Source organism: Lissotriton helveticus, chromosome 5_1, assembly GCF_964261635.1.
Source record: "Lissotriton helveticus chromosome 5_1, aLisHel1.1, whole genome shotgun sequence".
In the NCBI taxonomy this organism is placed as follows: domain Eukaryota; kingdom Metazoa; phylum Chordata; class Amphibia; order Caudata; family Salamandridae; genus Lissotriton; species Lissotriton helveticus.
The window spans coordinates 934,181,674-934,207,663 of NC_136065.1; the positions used below are offsets into that span (position 1 = coordinate 934,181,674).

Sequence of the window (25,990 nt, forward strand, 5' to 3'; positions counted from 1 at the left end):
GTTTGGCTTCTGGTCGGGCTTTTCCAAAAACAGCCTGTCTCAGCAAAAAATTCCCAAAGAAAATCAAAATAGCTCTGGGTTTATCATCGAGTTCGCCCTGTCTCCTTTTTTTCCTGAGCATAAGAGGGAATCTATGCACTCGCTGCACCTCTACATCCCAGTTCCACTGTTTCAGTTCTGGGAAGGCTCCCTTCAAAAGCCGCAGAATAAATCAACGAAAATCCTCTCCTGCGTTTTCTGCTATACCAAGAAGCCTCCGATTATTTCGCCTCTGGCGATTCTCGAAATCCTCGAGCTTCCACATAACATTGGTCATTCTTGCCTCGTTTGCCGTTGCTTGTTGTCCTCTGGCCTCGGACCCTGCCTCCAACACCTGTACTCGTTCTTCTAATGCCGCAGTTCGTTCCGTAATCTCTGAACAGGTTTTATTGACCTTCCTTATAGCCCCTTGTAGTTTTTTAGTCGACAAATGTGCTCTCTTGTGCTCCTGTCAGGCTTTGACTTGCATTTGTTTAAGTGTGAAATATATCAATCAGATTGAAGGAGAGGAATCCGAGATAGCATTCAATCCGGGTAGTAGCTTACCAGCCTCCAACTGAGTACTATTGTTTACTACCTTCTGGTCTCAGAGTCCAAAAGGGTCCCCGAGTAATCCCAATTCATCTGATCTGGTTGGCCAGCGTCGGATTCAAATCCCGCACCTTGAGAGATTTTTCCACCCAAGCTTTTCCATCTTTCTTCGTGCAATGACCCGTTTCTGAGTGACGGGTTCTGCCTCTGTGCTATCTGACTGCTCTCTAGAATTGTCGAGATCAGAAGCCCCCAACTCACTATCATTGGATAGTTCAGAGTCGTCTGTAAGGGAGTAGAATTTATCTCCATCAGGGGTTCTCACGTCTTTAAATTCTGGCATGACAGTGTCAGATTTCATAGCTAAATTGGATCCCCCTGAACCAGACTCCCCTCCGTGTCTCTCAGCAGTACCCAAGTGCACCTCTAACACGTCTTCTCCCCTGCTGCACACTCCCCCAGTAGGGCACTACAAGCACTGGGAGCATTTATCGTACACGTCAGGTCAGTTTCAATATGACCCGGGATTGCATTACTCACATTTCCAGGCACATTTCCAGGCGCTTCGCTTGTTCCTCGCTGCTCGCCCCATTTTTGCCAAATGTCCGTTTACCGCTGAGTGACCCGTGTCCAGAGAACATCCCTGGGACTGTCGGTTGTCGAGTTTTCCCTGCTGCTTCCAACGGACGCTGCCTGTGAAGCTGGCGGGTAGAGCGAATCTCTTCCTTCTCTTTTTCGTCACACGCCGGGGGACTAGCGTCTTCGCCCATGCGGTCAGCCGGCATCTTCTGGGGTAGAGGCAATCCTTGCTGCGAAGTCGGCACGCCACTCGCACCGTTCGCACCGCTCGCCAAACGATCCTTGAGGACCTTGGAGGTTTTAGGAGGCATCTTGACAAGCCACGAGTGGACGCCCGCACTAGCGATAAATCTACCAAAAGAATCCATCAGCCGGGACACCAATCGCCTCGTGAATCGCCAGATTCCTACGGTAAGATTTATGGCATAGTCCTCACATCTTTATCCCCTGAGGTAGGAGCAGCATACACAGCAGTCACACAGCCGCCATCTTGCCCCGTATATGGTGAAACTAAACAACTCTTTGTGGCTTTTAATCCACCACACAAAAGCAATCCTATTTCTAAATCGGGTATTGCTCGGTGGATTGTTAAATGTATCCAAACATGCTATGCAAAAGCAAAGAGGACTTTACCAATATACCCTAGAGCGCATTACATCTGCAAACTAGGAGCTACTATGGCTTTCTTCAGAAACATCCCCATAGCTGACATCTGTAAAGCTGCAACATGGTCTACACCGCACACATTCACCAAGCACTATTGTGTAGATGTGTTAGTGAGACGAGACAAGAAGCTAATGTAGGCCAGGTAGTTCTTAGAACACTCTTTCAAACAACTGCAACAGCTACAGGTAAGCCACCGGTTTGGGAGAATACTGCTGTATAGTCTTTGCAAAGCATGTGATCTATAGCTCACCTGCCTCGAACGGAAAATGTTACATAACTAGTAAGCAGCTGTTCTTGGCATGTAGAGCTGTAGATTCACATGCGCCCACCTGCCTCTGCGGGTACCTATACCTGTTGCAGTTTCTTACTCCTATATATACACGCATTAACATCTTTATTCTTACTTTTATAACTCCATTCTTACCTTCTGCGGGAAAACAATCTAACAATGGAGTTGGTGCCCATGACCAGTATCACCAAAAGGAGGAGTCACCTTACCTAGGACTGGGAAGACGTCTTCAAAGAAAACAACTTGCAAACATCCGCACCCAACACTAGATGGCAGGAACAGGCAAAGCATGTGAATCTACAGCTCTACATGCCAAGAACAGATGCTTGTAACATTTTCCATTTGGTCTTCTGGATGTTAATTACTAGCCCTCTGGTGTTACGGAAAAGATCAAAACGGTTGAATATTTTGGATGCCCATTGGTGATTTAGAGAGGAGAAGGGTGTCGTCAGCAAACATCAATGCTGGTACTTTGTTTAGAGCAATTTTAGGGGCTTCATTAATCTTCACGCTGTTTAGCATATGTACCAAGGCATTGATATGTAGACAGAATAGAGTGGGGGCCAGCACACAGTGTTGCCTGACACTTCTGTTGGCAACGAGTGGCATAGTCTGCTCCCCAAATATCCCATATCTGATTTGCGCAAATTTCCTTTGTATACTCTCCTGATCATGAGGCAAAGATATGGGGAACCCCAATATCTTGTAGTACGGACCATAACTTACCTATGGGTACCAGGTCATTAGTTTTATCATTAGCCCGGCAAGGCTTTGCTTTGGGCACAGTCAATGGATATCTTTTGGCCACATCATCTTTCTTACCGTTGTTGGATCAGTACTCTCTGTTAAAGTCACCAGTTGTGACTCATTTCCTAAAAGGACTTCAGCATATGTTTCCCACAAAACCCTTCATTATGACCCAATAAAACCTCAATTTGTTTATAAAAATTTTTATGTGCTTGCCATTCTAGCGTGTGCATAGTTGCCCTCTGCGTCTCTTGTCCATCAAAACAGCTTTCTTAGTGGCCATACCATCAGCCAGGATAGTTAGCGAGCTTCAGGCGCTCTCTGTGCACCCTCCCTACACCAACTTATCTGCACCCATGCCGCTTTCCTGCCAAAGTTGGGAACAGCATTCCACGTCAGCCAGAATATCACAGTGATGGCTTTCTTCTTTCTGCCCTACCCTTCTAAAGAAGAGATGAGTCTCCATCGCCTGGACCCAAAAAGGGTGTTGCTGTTCTACATTGATCGTACCAAAGAACATCAGATGGACAATTAACTCCTCATTGGGTCAATGAAGCACAGAAAGGGAAGGCCATTCAGAAATGGGCCATTTCCAGCTGCAGTGTTCTCTGCATTAAAATCTACTGAACATTGACCAAGACGCGGTCTCCCGAAGGCTCATTCTAACCAGAGCAAAGGCTGCGACCACTGCATTAGCCTGTGGAGTCCCCGTCCTAAATATGTCAGGCTGCTATGTAGGCTTCTCTGAACATGTTTACTAAACACTACTGCCTTGGCAGTTAGGTCTGTTGTGATGGGCACTTTGCCTGTTTGGTCCTCTAGGACTAAGCATGTTTATTTACGCTCCACCAGGGAGGTATTGGTAAGGTATCTATTTTAAGGTAAGGAATCTGGGGTTAGAAGTTTCTATCAGATGAACAAGTTACTTGCCTTCGGTAATGCATTATATGGTAGAGACTCTGTCAAGAATCGGATTCCTTACCGACCCTCCCATCCTTCCTGCTTCTAAGAACGCTTTTCTCTATCTAGTAGGTGTCTGTAGGTACTTTGTGTCTACTCATTGGTCCATCGCTTTCTAACATGGCTCTGTGCTTCTGGCGCGGAAATGTGTCGAAAATAAACTGAAGTCAGCACACAAGGGTGGCACCTGTATAGACCCCAGAAATATTACTTCTGAATTGGATGACATTGATGACGCAGAACCAATTGATACCATCGACTGGCGCGCAGAGGTATTGCTCAAGATTTTCCGGATCCAGTATGATGCTTGAGAAATATTCGAAGGTTAGGAATCTGTGGCTAGATAGTCTCTACCAGATATGGAGGTACCAAACGTTAACGTTTTTATGTATTTATTTATTTAAAAGTTTTATAGAGTGCGAACCAGACCCATGAGGGTATCGGAGCGCTTTACAGGATTGATGGGTGGTATACAAAGGCCTGGGGGGGGGGGGATACCAATAGGATACAAAGGGGTAGGTACATTATACCGGAAAAACAAGCAGTATCAAATTCCGGATACATTTGGATAAAAACAGGTAGAATCATTATACAAGAAAATAAGTAGTCTCAGCACGCGGGTATGATGCTCAGAAGGGCCGGGAATGTATCATCCGTAAAAGCCAAGGATAATGCCGTAATGGTGGGTGGAACAAGGTCGTAGAGGAGACTGTAATGCAATTGTTAAGCGAGGAATTTGCCCATAACGAAAATGGAGGTCTCCTTGTTGAAGCGTGCTAAAGACGACAGTCTTCTGATGGTGGGCGGGAGAAAGTTCCATATTCTTGGAGCAGCCCCAGAGAAGGCCCGATTGTAGGTTTTTTTTTTCAGAATTGAGCTGGTTGGAGCAAAAGGTCTCTGGCAGACCGGGAGTTCTGGCTCCTCCTGATATCACAAGTTTCTGGGCGAGGAATGCAGGGGAATTGGAGTATAGAGCCTTGTGAGTAATGCAGGCCATCTTAAGTTGGATTCTGGCCTCAAGAGGAAGCCAATTCTGAGCTTTAAGGTGGGGAGATGTGGTCGAATTTCTTTGAACCGGTTAGGAGTCTCGCGGCGCATTGAGGCAGGCTTTAAGTGGGGCCTGGGAGTTCTCTGGTAGACCTGCGAGAGTGGAGCATCTGTATTTAGTCTGGAGATGACTAGTGCCTGGGTTGCCGTTTTTAGGTCGGGAGTGTCGAGGAAGGGTTTCAGGTTTCTTAGGTAAATCGGGTGATATCTGGCAGCTTTGGCCATCGAGTTGATATGGCCACACATGTTCAAGCTGCCGTCTAGAGTTATTCTAAGGGATTTAGCTGAGTCCACAATGGTAGGAGGGCAGTTTAGCGCTGTGATAGCCTTGATCCATTCTTGGATGTCTGGATTGGTTTTGGGTGGGGAGATAAGAAGAAACTCAGTTTTTTTTGCGTTAAAGTTGAGCTGGTTAGAGGTGAGCCAGTGAACAGTCAGCTTCAAGGCCTCATTCAGGGAGAGAATGTCCTTAGGAGAAGATATTTTAATGTAGATCTGTGTGTCGTCAGCATACATGTGGTAGGAGATATTGGCGGTGCATAGCACCTCTGTGAGCGATTCAAGGTAAAGATTGAAGAGGGTAGGGGACAGGGTTGAGCCTTGAGGGACTCCCACCGTGATCGGAGAGGGATCGGATAGGTTGCCGTTAATTTGGACTCTCTGTGAGCGATTCTGGAGGAAGGACCTAAACCATTCAAGATCGGTGCCATACTATCCATCCTGAGTTTGACGCGTTCAAGGAGTATTTCATGGTTGACCGTATCATAAGCCGAGGATAGGTCTAGGAGGATAAGGAGACAGGTTTTGCCTTGGTCCAGGGCTTGGAGGGTATCCTCCACGATGTGGAGGAGTGTGGTTTCAGTGCTGTGTCCAGGTCTGAACCCAGATTGGAAGTCGTCTAGTAAGTGGAAGTTGGTGATGTGTAGGCTCAGCTGCTGTTGCACACATTTTTCCAGAACTTTGCTAGGAGTGGGGTGTTGAATATAGGTCTATAGTTGTCAGTGGAGGTAGGATCCAGTGTGGGTTTTTTTAAGAAGGGGGCAACTTGGCCGGCTTTAAGAGAGTCCAGTATCGATCCCTGTTGGAGGTAAGCATTGATTATTGCAGTCCAGGAAGGGATGATAGCCTGAGAGGCGGCGACTAGGCAGTTAGAGGGGAGAGGATCATTGAAGTGATTATTCAGGTTTAAGGAGGATAGAATTTTTGAGACAGAGTGTTCGTCATAGACTTTAAAGTTGGCACAGTGCGCTTGGTTTTTGGGTGAAGTCTGGGAGGGCAGCGCGGAGAGAGGAGGTAGAGCCAACGGAGTTAGGGAGAAAGTTGCGGATTTAAGTTAGTTTCCTAGGGCAGAGATTTTGTTGCAGGAGGAGAATTCCTCAAGATATTAGCGATTATGGGGTTCCTTTGGAGGTTTTTGCTAGTTTGTTGGATTGGTGTTCGACCAAGTTAAATAGCTTGCGAGGTCTATTCTTGGCGTTCTCTAGTTCTGTTTTGAAGAATTCTTTTTTCGAATTGAGGATTTTCCTTTTGTAGGCATTTCTGGCCTGGCGGATACGTTTTAGATGGGCTGCTGACGAGTGCTGTTTCCAGTTACATTCTGTCTGCCGAAGAGATCTCCTCTCCGTGTTCTTCTGAAGGATGCTCTATCTAACCACAGATTCCTCACTGCACTCCCACCTCCCTGTTCTGTGGAATGGTCTCTTTCCCGTCATGTAAAAGGGTCCCAACTTGGAGATCTGTACACTGGTACCTCTGATGTGTTTTGTGCTCCTGTATCTGAGGTTGTGGACACAGTGAAGAAAGAAACTGTCAGCACACACTTGTGGTGCTTATATGGGGCTTCAGTCTTAACAATTCTGAGGTGGAACTTCAGAGTTCCACTGTTACACCTGCTGGCACACTGGAACACTGCTGTGAAAGCTTTCTGGATCCAGTCTGGCAACTTGCAGATATTCCAAAGGCGAGGAATCTGCCATTAGATGGAGTATTAACAAGAAAGAGCATTACAAAAGGTAAGTAACTTGCTCATTAGCTCATAATGTACTGATGGCCGAATTGATTATGGCCAAACAATGGATGAAACTCAGCATGCAACTAATTGAATTATGGTACTTTAAAATGTAGGGATATAATACCCTGGAGTGTCCAATAACCCGCCTTAATTATGACTCAAGACAATTGTTTGGTAACCTATGCTTCAATAAGTTACAAAGATTGCAGTCAAATAAAATCCCCCAGATGTTTAAGAAAATTGCATTTATTTAATTGATGGACAACCAAAGTTGAGATATTGGTGTGGAAGTGAAGGTAGGATAATGAGTTTTTTAAAAAGCGTTTTATATAGCGCCAACTAGACCCAAAGATATTGGGAATCTGAGCGCTTTACACGAGCACCAGTTTCGTTACAGGTGGACACATTCATTTTTGTTGGGCACGGGGAGATAATATGATTTGCCCGGCATCACGGGATATTGAACGTTGTTGCCGAGACTCAAACCCAGTTCCCCAGCTTTGAGGTCGACCGCTCTAGCCGTAAGGCTACATCCTCTCCCCTATTTGAAATGGGAAAGGTGCTGGTCTTAAGAGCGCTCTGGTGTGGTGGAGTTAGATAATTTAAGGGTGAATAGTAACAGTAGGTGGTGACTAAGGCTTAGCCATACCTGGATTTTTCTCAGGTTTTTCAAGGAAAGCCTCCAATACTCTAAAGCTGCTTAGCTGGCTTCCTTCTTCCACTATCCAAACACTGATCTGGTTTTGTTTGAGTATTTGAAAAAAAAAATGTTTCTCCCAATTCTACATATTAAGTAATCTCTGAATGTTTAACACTTTATTAAAGCGGAAACTTACTTGAAAAACATTTGAAATAACATGATTGTTTTTTTGTTTTTAAATTCTAGGTTGGGTAAATACCCTTGTTGGAGGACAGAAGGAAGGTGGCAAAGGCTTTATGTTTTTCATTATAAATGTGGACCTAACTGAGGAAGGACTTTGTAAGTGCATTTGAGTATCCCACTTCTCAAGATAAAGTATTTTGATTCCCAAGCATTTGCATAGTATTGCTTGCCTAAGATTATGGTTAGTTGTGAATTGTTTGATAAAGTTGAATTTAGCACGGGATAAAGAGCTGAAGCATACAGGCTTAGTTAAAGTTCTGTCATTCTCAAGCTGTTATTTTCTTATGAATCAAGAAGAAAGCATGCTGGAAATATTAACAGCAGTATACTTAACCTATTAAAATAGTATGAGCATTGGAACGTTTCCATCATCTAATCTTGATAATATTGATTACTCTTCCACTTGTACTCTATGTAGGCAGACAGTGATTCAGGATCATCTAATCCAAACCAAGCACTGAGCCACTTAAGTGTATTTCACGAACATTTCAGTGATACAATGAGAAACTGAAGCAAAAGCCAGTAATGCTGAAACTAATCACAGTGATCTTTCAGGAAACAAACGTTTTTTTGAGCTCAACATGCTTTATTTGTTGGAAGCCTAATCGAGTCTGCTCTAGGTCCCAACAGTCTACCTCCCTAATACTAAATTAAACAAACGTATTTATCCCTGTGCTCACAACCAGAAAGGTTGTATTATAAGAAAGGATCAATTTTAGGCTTACCAGGAATTAATAGTGTGCTTACAGCCTACTCATTGATTTCCATTGGTTAGCCTTCTTGTCACTCATTTACTTGCTTCTTATAAGATGTCCTTACTTTTCCATCTTGTTTGTCTCTCCCATGGAGCCTCTTTACCATTCTTTGGCTCGGCTAACTTGTATCTTTACACTGTTTATTTTCAGGGCATTACATTTTATTTTTTGCTTAAACGCTCTAAAAGAGTACATGTATTTTTAAACTTTCTCCCTGGTCTGCTTGTTCCCCTCCAAATATCTACCCCCAAGCTCTGTTGCTTTCTCTCTTATCTGCTTCTCTCATTGCTCCTCTGTGTTGCTCCCCATTGTGGTCTGCTTTTCCTTCCCTTCTTTTTCCCTCCCCATTCACTCCACGTTGCTTCATCTGCCAACTCCCCTTTGTTTCCTCACCGCTCCTCCATTGCCATTTGCTACCGCAATCTTTAAAATAATACATTGTACTGCTTTTATTTACTTTTTTTTTTGTACTGATTCATGTCACCCATGTTATTTTGTAGGTCTGTGCATGCTTAATCACGCATGTTGTACACGTCGCCATGCATACTCATGCCTATAAAAGGATGTGGTGACTGCATCATCAAATGTATTTTGTTTTCTTTTTGCTATTCTACCTATACTATTGCTAGTGTTATACAGCATCGCCAAAAGGCATAGGCTAAGTCCCAAATTCAAGAACTATTGGCTTTGCCATCGCTTATTTTTATTACCAGGGACTCCTTTCGTTTATGTGAGCACATTCTTGTCAAACACAAAACAACAATCAGGGGTCGACTCTTCAGAATTTGTCGGCATACCTTTCTGATATGGAGTTTTTCTGCCTGCACCATTATCTCTGGTTTTACACCCTCTGCTCAGCTCTTGCACCCCTTGCTCAGCTCTTACATCCCTTGCTCAGCTCATCAACACATACCAACTTAAGTTCCAGATATGTGCTATCATGCCCACATTTTTTTCGACTATAGAAAAAAATCTGATCTAAACTATATCCGTTTGTTTGAAGCCCATTTTTTTCTGAATGATGAAAACCATCCTGTGCATCAGTGGAGAACCAAAGTTAAATCCTCATTTTCCATAACTGCCCTACCTTAAACTCAACTCTTCCTTTCACCTACCGTCCAAAAATATCAAAAAGTCTAGCAATCCTATTTGACATATAAGTGAAGCTCTATCCACAGATACATTTGTTGGTCAACACTTCACTAATTCAGCTTTCCACACTCACAAGAATCTGCCCTCTCCTTCAAGCTTTGCGTCTTCATTGACCTTATGAGTGCTTATCCTATCAATATTATGTTGCTGCAATAGTTTCTGCGCAGACCTCCAAAAATCTCAAATACAGAAACTGCATAGTATACAAAATCAAGTGGCAAGACTTTACTTTATTGTCAGTAAAGTTTAATCTACCTCACTGGCTATGACATATCTTCACTGACTTCCTGTAAAACAAATGATCAAGTTCAAGATATTGTGCATCACGCAAACGACTTGAAGTAGAACAAGTATAGGACTTCAAACGTTTGTTCCAGCTGACTGGCCTACGAGGAGCTAAAGATAGTTTATGATCACTGCTCATTCTGCACAAGCTCAAAAGACTTAAAGGAAGAAGATTCCTAAAACTCCTGGGTACTTTCTGGATTGACAATGACCCGCTGCCTAAAGAAAGTAAACTAAATCCATTCAATTCAGGTAAAACCTTGAAACCTTCCTTTTCATACCCTCTTTCAACACACCCCTGAATTCATAGGCCTATCCCTGTCATAGGCTAAGCCTAGTTTCTTTAAATTCTTCTGTATCATGAATGTAAATTAGGCATGCAGAAGTGATCACAAAGGTCAAACAAGCAACCTGGAAATAGCATCAATTTTATTCAGTGTTGCTTATTTTTCCAACTGCTTGCTTTTCGTAGTCATTCTCTTGTGAAGTATCTCAGTAGTGGTTGGTTCGTCTGCTGAGCTTATACTTGCCATTTTTTTTATTTAAACACATTTTATTGCAAGAAATGTTTATAGTGCAACATGGCTGATGGGTCCCATAAAGCAAATAATCGAAGAAAACAAAAAAAGGGGTTGGGAATAAAATCCAACAGTTATACCGGTTTCTCCCTGCCTACTCCCCCATTCCCCACAAGAACAGTGCAGAAAACAAATAAAACACATCTCAGTTACAATGTCTGTAATAGTCAATATAGCAGTACAGTGCAGAATATTTTGGGCCGAGAAATGTCCGAATTTCATCATCCAGATGTCAGCGGTTTTGGTGAACTCATGACAGTTCTATTCTCCTATATTCCGCCTCGCTCTTCCATAGCTTGGGGTGTTTTTGGGGCAGCCCCTGGCTTTGTATACCCTAATTTTCAGTTGCATACAGTGGTCCATGCCCTTTTTCCAGATGGAAAATGATGGAAGGGCAGCCGATTTCCCCTCATCTCCTATGTTGTGTTTAGCGAGTGTCAGTCCCAGGCACATGAGAGAGATCCCATATTTATCCCCACCTACATTGTCCATAAGATGGAGGGCCAGTCGTGGGTTAAACGAGAGCTGCCAGGACAAAACCCGGGCCAGACATGTTATCACCCCACCAGAATCTCTATAGCTCGTAACAGTTCCACACAGTATGGAAGACTGTACCCTCCTCTGCGGAGGCATGTTGGGCAGCCGTCACCTCCATACACCATTGCCGGTGTTGTCAGGTTGGCCCTGTGGAGGTATTTAAATTGAATGAGCTGAAGTCTAGCTGCAATCTAGCCGCACCTTATCTAGAGCATAAACTGAGTCTCCCTGGGTATTCGACCACCACTCCTTTATGATTTGGATGAGAGCCGCCTGGTAGGAGGACTTGATATTTTCCGCTGCAATGCCCCCACAGTATGTGAACTGAAAGCATTTATTAAGAACCACATGTGAAGTCCCCCCGTCGGACACAGGAAGGTGGTAAGAATGAAATTCAGGCTTTGGAGCCACTGTTGCAGGATGGCAAACAGGAAATTTTGCAACTGATAAAGGAACTTGGGCAATGAGCCCATTTTGAAGTTTGCGGATCATCCTGTCAATGACAGTGGAAGTACAGTCCAGCTTTTTATGTCATCTTTCAGACGAGTGACAAGCGGTTCTACATTTGCATTCCACGCTATTGTATCGCTTGGGTAAATATAGACCCCTAGGGATCGGAATCTATCCGAGACTACTCATATATCTGTCACCCAGTCAAGTCTACACAGACCTGGCCCCACATTGTAGATCGTGGATTTAAAAGTGTTCAAATAAAGCCTGATGTCGCCCCAAATAAACTCATTATCTGTAACATTTGAGTTCCTTTCATATCTGGTCTCATGATAAAGAGCAAGACGTCATTGGCTTATAATGTGATTCTGTCCGACTGTCAGCAACCCCACTCGAATGCCTGGTCCTGTGCATCCATCCTTGCCCATAATGCCAGAGGCAATAACGTTCAGCTGGGGGATAGGGGACACCCATGTACCTGACCTAGCCCTGACCACCCATACGGATGCTGTTAAGGCTGTGTATAATAGGCGAAAATAGGAAAGGAACCGTGGCCCACAGTTAAGGCACTGAAGGAAATGAAATAAATATTGCCAATTAACGGATGTACCGATTCAGCTATGTGGCTGATCAATATATTTGCCAACGCCTTGGCCAAGATCTTAGCCTTCAAATTGAGGAGGGAGATAGGGCGATACAATGTGGAGTCCTTCTTTGGACACATCGACTTGGGAGGACCACAATTTCTGCATGACGGCAATCTAACGGCTAATTGCCCGCTTCTGCCGCAAACAACATGGCTTCAAGGAGGTGGGTTTGACGCTTGTTCATGAATAATTTTAAAAAATTAACTGGGGAAGCAGTTTGTGCCAGGCGCACTGCCAAAGTTCGTATCGGCAGATGCTGCGAGAAGTTCATCCCTGGTGAGCGCAGAGTCTAGCAGGTCCCGGGCTACAGGGGAGCAGGATCAGAGTGGCAACAGCCCCCACAATCTCCTCTTTGTGTCTCCATCATCACCCCCTCTCGGTGTAAACACCCTCCAGATGGGACGCAAAGACATTCGCTATGGCACCAGGATCTATAAGTAGGGTGCTCGTGGCACCACCCGGTAGAGGGAAGGGGGGCTCCTTGGAGGCACCATAGCATAATCTATGGAACAGGTGACTTGATCTTTACCCCATTGATAAATACGGCTCTATAAAGCCTGGTAGGCAAGCCATGCATCACCAATTAGGATCTGTTAATACCGCTGCTGTACCAAGCTTGGCAGTTCGGGCTCGACTGTTCCCATGAGGCACAGGGTCAGACTGATTTGCATATAGCCATGTCTGAACTGGGGTGGCAGAGTGGGCTTAAGAACGGTGATGGATCAAACCCAGATCTTTTGACTGGGTGTGAGTGTTTGATTGGTTCAGATGCTCCGTCCATCACCACCCCCTTTTGTACCAAGCAGAGCTGCCCGTGGGCATTGGTGGTCCCCTTGTCAGCAACTTGACTATCCAGCTCCAGGATTTTTGTCTCGAGATCAACTATATCTTGCATTCTGCGCTTGCTCTCCCCTGTACAATATCTAATGTCAGCTCCCCAAACGATTGGTTTCATGGCTCACTTTAAGGGGGGACTGTACTGCACCTGTATTTACCATAAAGTAGTTGTCTATACTATCTGCCATGTGTTGGTGATATTCCGGATTCTGTAGATACCATGGTGAGCTGCGCCAATGGGATGCCAGCGTTTGCTACCCACCTGTATGCCTATTGCCACTGGGGTTGGATTTGAAAGGCCCTTGGGAAGCATAGTGACATCCCTCACCCTGTAGAAATGACCGCTGAGAATTAAGAAGTAATCAAGATGCAGAAAGGAGCCATGTCCGGAGGAATAGAAGGTGTAGCCCCCTGATGAGGGGTTTTAAGCACGCCTAGATGAAAGAAGATAGGGGTTTCTGGCATGGCCTATGGGGCAACCCCTGCGGGGGCAACATATCCACTGACTGTTCAATTACTCCATTCCATTCTCCCCCAACCACCACAAGACTGTCCGGCAAATCCCTCCAGAGCCTCGTCAGAGGCTCAGTAAAGGAATAACCAAGTGGGGTAGAAGGATACATAAACGTAATAGGTACTCCATAAAGTGTACCCGTGACCACTATATACCCGCCATATTTGTCCGCCCTTGTCTTGAGATGTTGAAGAAGGATGGTGTGTTTAATCAGGATCCGGGTACCCCTAGATTCCTGTGTAAATCCTAAGTAATAGATTTATGTGTATCCTCATTGGGCAAGGGACGGGGCCTTGTACCACAAGGATCCTCCCTCAGCCCCACCCTCTTCAACGTATACATGAGCCCCCTCGCAGCCATCGCACGCCAATACAACCTCAACATCATCTCCTACGCCGACAACACCCAGCACATCCTCTCCCTCACCAACGACCCAGCCTCCGCCAGAACCAGCCTCCCCATCCACCTCCGGCTAACTCAGGACCATCTCTCCTTCAGGAAGCAACTCAAGACCTGGCTCTTCGAGCAGTGACGGCCCCCCCTCCCCCAGCGCCTTGAGACCCTTCCGGGTGAGTAGTGCGCTATACAAATGCCATGATTGATTGATTGTTACTCATGAGATGCGTCTCCTGTAAAAGAAAGACATCTGCCCCCAGTCTCTTATCTTGTTTCAGGACCGCCCCTGTTAGGAAAAAGATGGATTCCTTGTCCTTTCCGTGGCAATGTATGACAGGTCACATGACTTACCCGAGTCCTGTAGCTGTATAAAGGTGGGCCTTTGCTTGGTTTCTATCCTTGTCTGAGTTCATCCAGGTTACGGAGATTCCAGTGTGCAGTCCTGTCATTTCCTTTCCTTCCCTTCTCGCGGGATCGCAGGATTTGCTAGTGCCTTTGCTGGTGGTGTTCCCTTAGTCGTCGGCACTTGTGGATGATCTGGACTTATTTTTGTTTCGGAAAAAACTCCGGGTTTGCCCCGAACTTTGGAGCATTAGAGGTATTGTGAGCCTCTACCTTGCCGTTGTTTTCCCGTTTTTTCAATTCCCGATATTCTACACGCGGCTGCGTGTTGCATTGTGCAGCTACTTCCTGGATATTGACTAAGATATCCACGTCGTCGTTTGTGGATTTGGGTGCAATCATGAACGCTGTTTGTTGGTGGCGTTATTTTTTGTGTATTTAGTTCATTGAGCACCAAAGTGGCCACTTTTTCGGGTATATGATATTTTTGCTTATGTAGGTTTTTTTTTATGTCAGTCTAAATGGCTTTTTCCCCCTTTTGATATTTTTCGAGTTGGGATGGGATTTTTCACATTTAAAGATTCAAGTATTTTTTGGCACCATATTGGATTGAAGTTTGAAGACAGCAACTCTGGACTACAAGTCATCTGAGGACGGGTGCAGTTGCTGGAGTGGTGTCCCTAGAAACAAACTCGAGGCTGAGTTATCCCTGGTGTCTTCTTAGCAGCATTTTCCCTTGTTTTTTGTCTCCCACCCTCTCCCTGTGCCCACGTGATTTGTACACTGTATATATTCTAGTGTGCATTACTTGGGTGTGGGCAGGGGATTGGGCTCATCCTCGTTCCTGCAGTTTGTTAGGCAAAGTGAGGTGGTGAAACCCAACAGCCCCTCTCTTAACCTTTTCTAGTAAACCAGTCACATTCCACGTCCGCAATCGAACTATGTCTGCTGCGCTTCCCTGAGACTGTGTAGACATGATTGTTACCGTAACTGTACGATTGGCAGGTGGGAGAGTGAAAAGCTGGCAGGCATCCCATTACAAATAATAGAGAAAACATACAAACAGAACCATAATGACAGTAATACAAACCACGAGCCATCATCTTGCGACAAAAGTGGCTGCAGCAACTTCCCATAGTGTAACTCCCTACCCCATACTCTTATGTCCCCAAGTATCTGTCGCAGAAATGGTGGTGGCAGATCACTACAGTGGGCCTGCCCTGATCTACCCAAATGGATCCCCTTTCCCAACATTAACTTAATTAGTGGAGGGCATAGATTCTATAAGCACTGCATCATGTGGCCACCCTGGTGTCATATATTATGGTAGTATAAGATAACACTGCCACTAAGACACCTCTTTGTATCACTTAGGAGAAAGTGTTGCAGATGTTTGGGAGGACAGGGAGCCCCCAGCATCCACCGTTCATCTATTGTCTTCTTAGGATTATTCCAAAAGATTGCGAAGGTCGGTGTCAAGAGGTGGATGTCTTCCTGTTTTCTTTTTCGCTCTGGGAATAATCTGAGTCCTGGCGCGGCGGCGTATGTGGTTTGGCTCTTATCCGCTCATCTGTACATTGAAAAAAGTCTTCTGCTGTGTCAAAGAAGAGCGTTTGAAACTGATAAATCACTTTGAGTTTGGCGGATATTGAAGCGTGTATTTGATGTTAAACTCACTGAGACACTACTTCGCAGCCTGGAAAGACTGACGTTGTTGTTGTTGTAAGAGCCTGGTATAGTACGGAAATATAATAACATTTGGTTGGTACAAAGTATGGGGCAACTGTGCATGGTATATTTATCAATTGTGCTTTGCTTTGGAGCTGGTGGGCCCTTATCTTTTGTCATAAGCCCAAATGATAAGTCTCTGATCCACCAGGCCCCAAATCCGGCTCCCCGGGGTGGCACGAGCAGCTAGGTTCACCGCCCACCAACACTGTTGGCTCCTGTGAGCCAACAGTCCACCAGGACCTAGCCTGGCCGTCTCTGCAACACCGTGTGCCTACCCCAGTGCTCCCCCCTATTGGCATCAGTTTCTTCGAACATCTACTGGAAGCCTCCCGGGTAGTCCCCTACAATACCTGGTTGGGGGCGGGTAGGGTCTCGTCCAACACCACAGTCAACACAGCACTGTCCAGCCCAATCACATCTCCAGGACCTGGCCACCCGGGCTGTATCAGGGCTGTGTGCGCCGCAAACATCCAGCACCACGGCAGGGAGGATTGCAGCATATCCAGAGCCTCCAAATATTGTTCTGTGGCTGACACTGTCCAGCGGGACTTCACAGGAATGGAGATCAGCCTACCTGCCTCAGACAGAAGGGGGGGACCCGAATTGCTAGGCCCAGTGCGCGATCACCTCAGCGATCCGACATGCACTCTCACTGTGGCCAAGGTCAAAACAAACACAGCCCGCTTCCTGCCTCCGATGATGCAGCTCACCTTATCACAGCCGCTAGTCTGTTGCTGTGCAGGACCACTCCGTTGAGCCTGGCTGCCCTCCTTGAAGGCTAATCTGCTGTTCCACATGCCCGCTGCATCACTGAGGCCCACACTCTCCACTCTCTCACCAGCCTAGCCAGAGGATCTGCCCGCGTCTCGAGCGAGCTTACACGTGCCACCATAACTACCTGTGCGCACGGCCAATGTCTTCCCAGCCGCTCAAACCCAGTCACTTGTCGTGGTACAGCCCGGCCTCCCCGTAGCCTTCCTCCCGATTAGCACCGCAATCTGTGAGCCGGGCGGTCTCCACACCACTGCGCTGCTTGTCTCAAAAAAGCCAGAACAACCCAATCAGGCAAGGTGGGGGCTCCCCAGCCCCGTGTCCAGGGCTGGCGCTGGGAATGCGCAGCGTGGGCCGCTGCCCAGGGACCCTCAATCAGCACTCTAACTTGGAGCCTCGCTCCAATGCGACAGTCAGGCAACGGCATGAAAGGTGCCAACTTGCAAGAGCGCCACCTTAGGGGCCTCCTACCCTTGCCTCACTGCTATGGTGTAGCAAGGCGAACTAGAGGGTGGGGGCAGTCCCAGTTAGCAGAAGGCACATTCCTCAATTTTGTCCAGCAATTAGGCCTCCTCCTCCACGCAGAGGCACCTTGAGTGGATTATTGTCCTGTTGTTTAGCTCCATGGCAGTCTTAACCCTCTCTTGAGATAAGCAACCCTCACACACCCTTAACCCTTTATGAGCTGTTAAGAGGTGTTTGTAGGTGGCTGGGAGGGAGGGGTTGCATCTTCAGGAGCAGGGGGCATCTATTGAGATGCAGACAGCCCTGAATGGGTCAAGTCTATGCAAATTAGAGGGGCCTCCCACATTCCCCTTCATCTCAGGGCCCCAAAAATCCTAAACCGGCCCTGCCCGTGGCAGCAAGGATGTGGGTAATTGTCCAATGTGTGAGGCAGGATCATGCAGGGTAATGAGTTAGCCTTGTGAGTCCAGCTAAAGTGCGGCTGCCTTGACCAGCATCCAAGCCATGCCCCCTATACTTGTCAATTTTCATAGCTTGTTAAGTAAAGGTGAAATACATGATGCAGCCTTCAGGTGAAGCTTGGCTGAATACATCATAGCATTATTGACATCTGAGACCCAAAGAAGTTTTTTCACATCTGGGATTGCCGCTTTGGTTTCCTGTATGGCAGGGGTGAAGTTTGGATATAGCACGAGTGTAGCTCTTTGAAGCCTCTTCTCTCCAGTGAGCTTTAAAGGCAGATTTCTATCCCTATTGTTTATGAGATGTGCAAAATTGGGCATCATGGACCTCCAGACGGGGGCCTAGGGCCCATGTGTAGGAAGCTGGCTCTCTATATACTATGCCAAAGTTAGGTATAGTGTGCACAGAGTCTAGTGGAACCCAAAAGGTAGGCAGAGGTAAAGTAGATAGCACCCCACTCTCATTTATGGTAGTGTGGTCGAGCAGTAAGGCTTTATCAGAGGACAGTGTTAAGCATTTGTTTTACACACTCAGTCATCAAATGAATTCACACACTCAACGATGGAACTTCAGATCAATTGTTTTTGTATAAAAATATTCTTTTAGTTATTTTATTTCCTAGAACCAAGCAACCCTTGCACAGGTAAGTGATAAATGCTTTTCAGTAAATATACAGTTGTAACACAGTTTTAAAAAAATATATATTTTATTGTTTTTCATGCAGCACAAAATTTTAAACAAAATTTTAAACAAAACGTCCATATTCCAAAACCATAAGTTACTAAACGCAAACATAAATGCAAACATAAGCGTAGTCATGATAATACTTCATCTCAGACATATACATAGTAGAGAGACAGAAGGCGAGACATTCTATTTACATTTACATTTACAACTGTTTCCTACATGTCCCCAGAATACTATCCCATCCCCGCTCTCCACTTACTAACCGGTTCCCAAATTCGAGTTCCCAGCTGCTTTTTTTTCCTGCCTTTCCTTGCATAGATGGGTATTTCTAAGTTATATGCTGCTAACAGATTAGACATCCATATCTGCAACCCTGGGGGATTCTTATCCAACCAAGCCCTGGCAATGCATAGCCTATACACTGCCATGGTAACAAAAATAAATTCCCACTGTGGGATGCCATCCTCTATCAATATATGTACAGGTCTAAGACTTATCTTAATATTTAGGGAGTCCTTGAAGAAGGTCTCTATATCCTTTAAGAGTGTATGAAGCTGTGGACATAGTGCAAACATATGTATTATATCTGCTTCTCCTGAATTACACCGTGGGCAGGTAATACCTGTAGTCCCACCCCATTTCGCTATCCTAGCCGGGGTATAGTAAAGTGAATAGAGGGTTTTATAGTGTTGCGACTGCAGCGACGCAGAGCATAAAAGTGTCCGTCCTAGCTCCAATGAATCCTGAAACCACCCTAAATCACCCTCTAGTTTCTCTGCCCATTTCTCACTGTGCTTATCAATATCATCCTGCTTTGTATCCAAGAGACTGGCATAGAAGCTTCGAATCGAGCAATCCCCCCCTATCCTTATTTTCTCAATGATCTCAACTGTGTTAAACCCCACCTGCCCCCCGTGCTTATTCCCTAAATAACTCCTTATCTGCAGGTACTTAAAGTCCTGCCTATCCAGTCCAAACCTATCCCTTAGGTCTGAGAATAATAGAAATCCCTCCGAGTTCCTAACATCTCCAATCTAAGCAATTCCCTTCGCCGCCCACCTTTCCATTGTCACATCTCCAAATATCTCTACCGGAAAAGATCTATTTTTAACCAACTTTGTATACCGATTAAATCTCCCTATGCCCAATTTTTTCATAAAAGCACTCCATACCTTAATACCTGCCTCAACTGTCTTAAACCTAGTTCTTTTATAATATCCATACTCTATACATTTTAAAAAACAATTTTCCACTTCCTCCCCCAGAACAGCAGCATAAATTCTAGAAGAGCAATCTGTTATTCTTTGATCTAACCCCCTCCTCCTATAAGTCCTTGCATATACTGGATTGCTGCAGCCCAATAGTATAATCTGAAATCCGGTGCCCCCCATCCACCTCTTTCTCTCGGTAGTGTCATAAATCTATATGCCCTACGGGTCTTGCCCTGTGCCCAAATGAATCTGTTAAGGATACCTTCCAGTATGTTGAACCATTTTGCTTCAAAAAAGAGAGGGATTGCCCTAAAATGATACAAAAAATTTGGAAGTATAAGCATCTTGATTATATTCGTGCACCCCATTAGAGAGAGATGGAGGTTATTTAGCCGTTCCAAATCCAGTTTTACACCGGCCATCAATGGAGCCATATTGTTCTGCACAACAACTTCAACATCCGCCGATATTGCCACTCCCAAGTACACTGCTGAGGCTACAACTCTTGGATCCATCCCCCCTTGAGCGTGTTGATTACAAATTATCTGGGTCTTAGATTTATTTAGGGTGTAACCCGAGACCTGGCCAAAATTCTGAGCCTCTATCTCCACTTCCCTAATGGCTAGATGTTAAAATGGCTACATCATCTGTATAAGCCAGTGTTTTTGCTTCGCAGCCATTCAAACACACTCTGGGGATCCCTTGGTTAGCTTCCAATTTGCGCAAAAAGGGATCTAAATATAGCGCAAATAGGAGAGGGGATGATGGACAGCCCTGCCTGGTTCGTCTTTCTATTTTAACAGCAGCTGAGTGCCCTCTATTGACCCTAACTCTAGCCGATGGATTTTTATGTAAGGTTTTCATTGCTTTAATAGACCCTTCACCTGTTCCACTCCACCTTAGGGTACCTCATAGATATTCCCAGGAGACCCTATCAAACGCCTTCTCAGCGTCGAGAAATAGTGCCGCTATAGGGTCTCCCAGGATACCTGCTGCGTCATACATTGTGATTACTTGCCTAGTGTGTTGTGTGGTCCCTTTACCCGGTATAAATCCATGTTGTGAACAGATTACTAAGCTCTCAATTATCCCTGCAAGTCTCTTGGCCAATATTTTCGAGTAAACTTTAACATCAGCGTTCATGAGGGTGATTGGTATATAAGAGCCGGGGTGATTTGATGGTTTCCCTTTTTTAAGAATCACTACTATATCTGCTCCTCCCCATGAATCAGGAATTGCCTCCCCGAGTTGTGCTTGCCTCATCATATTAAACATATCTGCCCCTATTACCCCCTGAAATGTTTTATAGAATTCCACCGGCGGTTGATCAGGACCGGCGGCTTTACCTGATGGTAAGGTACTTAAAGCCCATAAAAATTCCTCCACTTTAAAGGGCGCTTCTAATTCCCCCTTGCATTCCGCAGTGATGAGCGGCGGTGTGACACCCCTTAAGTACCCCTCAATCTCTGAGAGCCCTCCCAACCTATCCGCTCGGTATAGGGATGCGTAAAACTGCCTAAATACTTCCCTCACTCCCTCTACCCCTACCACCGTATGCCCTTGAGTATCTGTAATCTCCGAGATATCTGTTGCTGCAATCTTCTGTCTGGTTCGAACCGCCAACAGATGTCCTACCTTTTCACTAAGCTCATATACCCCTTCCTTTCTAGTTAAGTAATTCTCCACTGCCTTCTTGGAGATATGCTCAGTGGCTGCTGCTTTAAGGGAGACAATTCTAAGTAGATGTATTTCTAGCGACATCCGCTGACGGATGGCCATCACCAACTCCTCTTCAGCTTACCTCAGTTTTTTATTTATTTCCTCTATCCTAGCCTTCTCTTTTTTTTGCGCTGAGAGTACATAGCTCATAGTTTCCCCGCGGACACTGGCCTTAAACGAATCCCAGACCACCCCTGGAGAAGCTGTTCCTCTGTTAATATCCAGAAAACTCCTGATCCAACCTTCCATATACACCCTATATCCCTCATCCTTGAGGAGAGCTCTCTCAAAGGTCCATTGCCTTTCCTTCCTCTGATCTTGGCCTATTACAATGGTTAAAACTAAAGTGCTATGATCAGATACCACGCGGGGATGTTTTTCCATCTTTGCTCCCTTCAGCAGGGACCCTGAAACCAAAAAATAGTCTAGTCTGACCAAAACTCTGTGGGGGGCAGAGTAGAATGTGCTACCATCTCTATTTGGATAAATCTTAACCCAAGGATCAATCAGAGAGTTGTGGATAACCAGATCAGATAATGCTCTATACACTCCTTTTCCTACCTGGTTAATATCCACCCCCCTGTGTAAATGTACTTTTAGGATCGTGTAGATTAAAGTCCCCGCACATAACTATTGGCTCTACCCAGTGTGCCTACTCCATATCCAAATGCTCAAAGATCTCACACAGTTTGGATTGCAATTGTAAATGTACTTTGATTACAGTAGTGTTATTGATGATGCAATGCTTTTCAAAATACAGTACATATACGTTGTATAGGATTTTTTGTAAATTTACAGGTAAGTTACTTTTGAGATTACTTTTCTTACACAGTGTAGTATACCTGGATACTACACTGGGGAATTTCCTGTAAACAGGTAAGTAAAATCGTTTTTGTTATATTTTAAAGAATTTCTTAAGGTTTTCCAACTCCACACTTTTCATAGAAAAACAGTCAGTGTTATCCTAGGGAGGAAAATAGTGTTATAGGTTTAAAGGTAAGTACTCTGTTGTGGGAGTTGGTGTTCTGGGGTTAGACTTGGGGGTCCCCCATGGTCAAGGATACACTCGTGTTACACCCTCAGCGGTACTAGGGCGGATGGGGGATAGGGGGCCTCCGGTTGGTGGCTGCTGACGAGCAGGCCACTGGGTTGTTGGAGCAAAGCTCCTGGACTTAAGCAAGCTCAGGGCTAATGAGGGTTTAGGCCAGCACAAAAGTTCTATCCTCAGCGGCACTGAGGCGGCTCGATGCAGAGTGATGTTTTTGCGTCGGAAGTCCTTCTGGGGGCGACCACCACTTGGAGAGTTAAGTTGGGATGTTGGGCACAGTCAGTTGGGCCATCCAAGGCCGTGGGGCGTCTGGTGCAGGGGTGCCTTATAGGGTCGGATCTTCTTACCAACTCCTGGTCGCGGTTGGGGGGACCTTCCGGTTTGAGGCTGCAGGCATCAGCTGGAGGCTTGAGGCAGTTCAGTGGTCGCCGGATTGCGGGTCAGGATCACCGGGGAGACTCCTCTTGGTGCTGGGCCACTCCAACTTGGGCCGTGGGCATCAATGCAGAATGGTGCAAACTTGCGGATCCTTGTGGAGCTGGAGTCTGGTGTTTGAACACATCCAGTGTTCATGGGAGACAGAGTCTTTGGGATTGAAGGCAGGCAGGTCCTCTGGGTTTCTCAAGGTTGCTGGCTGCAGGATTCACCGGGATTTTGCTGGAGGAGGTTCGAGGTGGGGGCAGGTCGGTAGGGCTGAGGCCAAGTCAGTGGGTGTCCTCCTCTTGTTAGCTTCGGCATGCCTGTTCGGTCCTTCTTCTATTCTTCTTGCAGGATATTGTCTGAGGAAGCAAGGTTCAGAGGTGCCCCTAAATACTAGATTTAGGGGCGTTACAGGTAGGTAAAAAGGTGGAGACCAATGGGTCCTTTCCCTGAGGTGGGTACACCCTCTATTATGCCACCCTCCAGTGGGAGGGGGGCATAAGCCTTTCCCTGGTTGGCTGAGTCCTCCCATCTGCACGATGGCGGGTACTGAAGGTTGTGCTTCACCTCGCCGTCCCCACCTGAGGGATGGAGGTGGCAGAGGTGGGCACACCGCTCTTCCTAACTTGTTTTTCCCGCTGGTTCTCCCGCCCATAGTGGGGTCAGAACCAGTGGGGACCAGTTATTGAAAGCAGCAAGTGGCCTGGGGAAGCTCACAAAGGCAGCAAGCCTTTGAAGGTTCCCCTTTGTGGACCCTGCCCATCCTGGAGGAAGAGGCTTGGCACCTCATCCCAGGATGTGCATTGTTTCAGGCCCCCAAGAGCAGCAGTGTTAGACCTGGCACCATTGGAGTGGGTCTCCTTTCCATTTTTTCTGTTGCCTCATGTGTTTTTGCTGGTGTTTTAGATGCTTTGGGCACTCTGCCACTACTGTTCAGTGCTACAATGCAAGTGCTCCCTACTGTAAATTAATGTATTAATTGGTGATTCCATGATTGACTATTTGGTTTACTTGTCAGACCCTAGTACAGTGCACCAGGGGTGCCCAGGGCTTGTTATCCAAATGCTGCTAGTGGGCTTGCAGCACTGGTTGTGCCACCCACAGAAGCCGCCTTGTAAAGTGTGTCTAAGGTCTGCCATTGCAGAGCCTGTGTACAGTCTGTTACTGCCATGCTGACTTGGCAAGTGCACCCACTTGCCGGTCCCTAAACCTTCCCTGTTCGAGGCATGTGGGCTGCTGAATTCATATCTTAGCATAGATCGCCACCTAGTGTTGGGTCCGGATGTTTGCACCTTGTTGTTTTGGAAGAATCTTCGAAGTATCATGAGATAGGTGACTCCTCCCCGGGACTACAGTGCGCATGGGCATCTTCTTCATCCTCAGATTGTTTTTCTCCGCCATTGGGTTCGGATGCACTTCGCCAACTCCAACTTTGGGATCGAAGTTTTCCTAATTTCTAAGGCCAAAAACCTCATAATTTTGACGGTATTGTTTCCGCTCAGTATCCCTCGACTCGACCACTCTTTCCATCCATCTTTGGTAGTCGACGGGGGCCGTTGGGCCTTTTCGACACCACGCCGATGGAAAGAACCCTGTTTAAAAGATGCCCACAATGTCGATCCAAGTTTCCACATAGCGATAAGCATACAGTATGCAACAAGTGCCTGTCTCCGGAGCACAACGAGGAAGATTGTCCAGCTTTTGCTCAGTTCCGGTCGAAGAAAACTATCCGGACCCGAAGAGCTGCTCGACAAGAGATGCAGCGACAGGCACCTGAACCGGAAAACATTTTCGACGACTAACATGAACTTCCAGAGGCAGCGGACTCCGACCTAGAGCTAGTCACGGTAGAAGACCAGTCTGACTCCGATGAAGACCTCCCACCGGGGCAAACCTTGAGTACTAAAGCCTCTACCCTGCCTCCACCTCCAGACAAGGCTCTGGTCAAAGCATTGCCAAGTGGCCTTAGCCGCGACCGAAACACAGCTTCAAAAGCCCCGCCTTCCGGCTCGGCTCCGAAGACCATTACCAAGCCTTCCGGTACCCTGGGACCAAGCAAGACTCTTCCCCAAAAGGCCATAGGCTCAAAGACAGTTCCACAGCCTAAAACGGGCCCCTACACTAAAAAAGTCGTCGATCTGAAAAACACCGGCCAACCACGAAAAGTTGTCGATCCGAAAAAGACTGTCGACCAGAAAAAGGGCGTCGATCCAGAGAAAAACGGTCGATCCGAAAAAGGGCGTCGATCCAAAAAAAGGCCGTCAACCCAAAAAAGGTCATCGAGCCGAAAAAAGGAATCGACCCGAAAAAGGTCGTCGATCCTAACACTGCCTCCGACCCGAAAAAGGCCGTCCAACCAAAAAGGGCGGTCGAACCGAAGAAAGCCGTCGACCCGAAAAAACACATCGAGCTGGAAAAGGCTGTCGACCCGAAAAAGACCGTCGAACATAAGAAGGTCGTCGAGTCCAACATGGCCGTCGAGCCGAAAACAGCTGTCGAGCCGACAAGAGACATCGGGCCGAAAAAAGCTCAAGACAAAAATAAAAACAAGCAAGCGACCGATCCAAAATCATTGGCGCCGAAGCCACGGACAGTGGAAAAAACTTTTTCATCCTGATCCAGTGAGCCCAGACCAAAATAGACTGCTTATAGACAGGACATATAACAGTCTACAATAAGAACAAGAGAAAACTGGACACTGAGGCTCCTTCTCCTGTTCCCTCTAAGAAAATTTGTTTTGGGACATCCCCTTCTAGCATGCATTATGTTCCATATTCTCCTACACCTCCACATTATGATGAGGGAGACGACATGGTTGAAGAAACTCATCAGGACTTCATAGACCCTGATGATCAGGGAACCCAAGATCACACATGGGACGATCAGAATGACCCTAATGACCCATATGATACACAACCCATACCAGATCCCTCCACATATCCCACAAAGCCATCCCCTACTGACGATACGGTTGCTTTTAACCAGCTAGTTGACAGAGCAGCTCAGTATCATGGTGTAAGCATGCACACTGACCCTGTAAAGGAGGATTTCCTATTTAATACCTTCCCAACATCAGAGAAGAGTATACGCACACTCCCTATGCTAAAGGGAGTACTTAAGCATGCACCAGACATCTTTAAAGACCCAGCCAGAGCGCGTGTCCTCAATCCAAGAATTGAAAAGAAATATAAACCAGCCCCTACAGACCCCTCTTATATCAAGTCTCAGTTA

General features: G+C 46.1%; 1 protein-coding gene across 2 annotated transcripts in view; it reads left to right on the top strand.

The window, feature by feature from the left end:
* The window catches only part of IDE (insulin degrading enzyme), a 1,242,012-nt gene that overhangs the window by 445,333 nt on the left and 770,689 nt on the right, over window positions 1-25,990 (top strand). For both annotated transcript variants that reach the window (XM_078643408.1, XM_078643410.1), the window contains exon 8: window positions 7,756-7,848. In XM_078643408.1, the coding sequence (XP_078499534.1) occupies window positions 7,756-7,848 (93 nt within the window). The remainder of the gene's footprint in view (window positions 1-7,755; window positions 7,849-25,990) is intronic.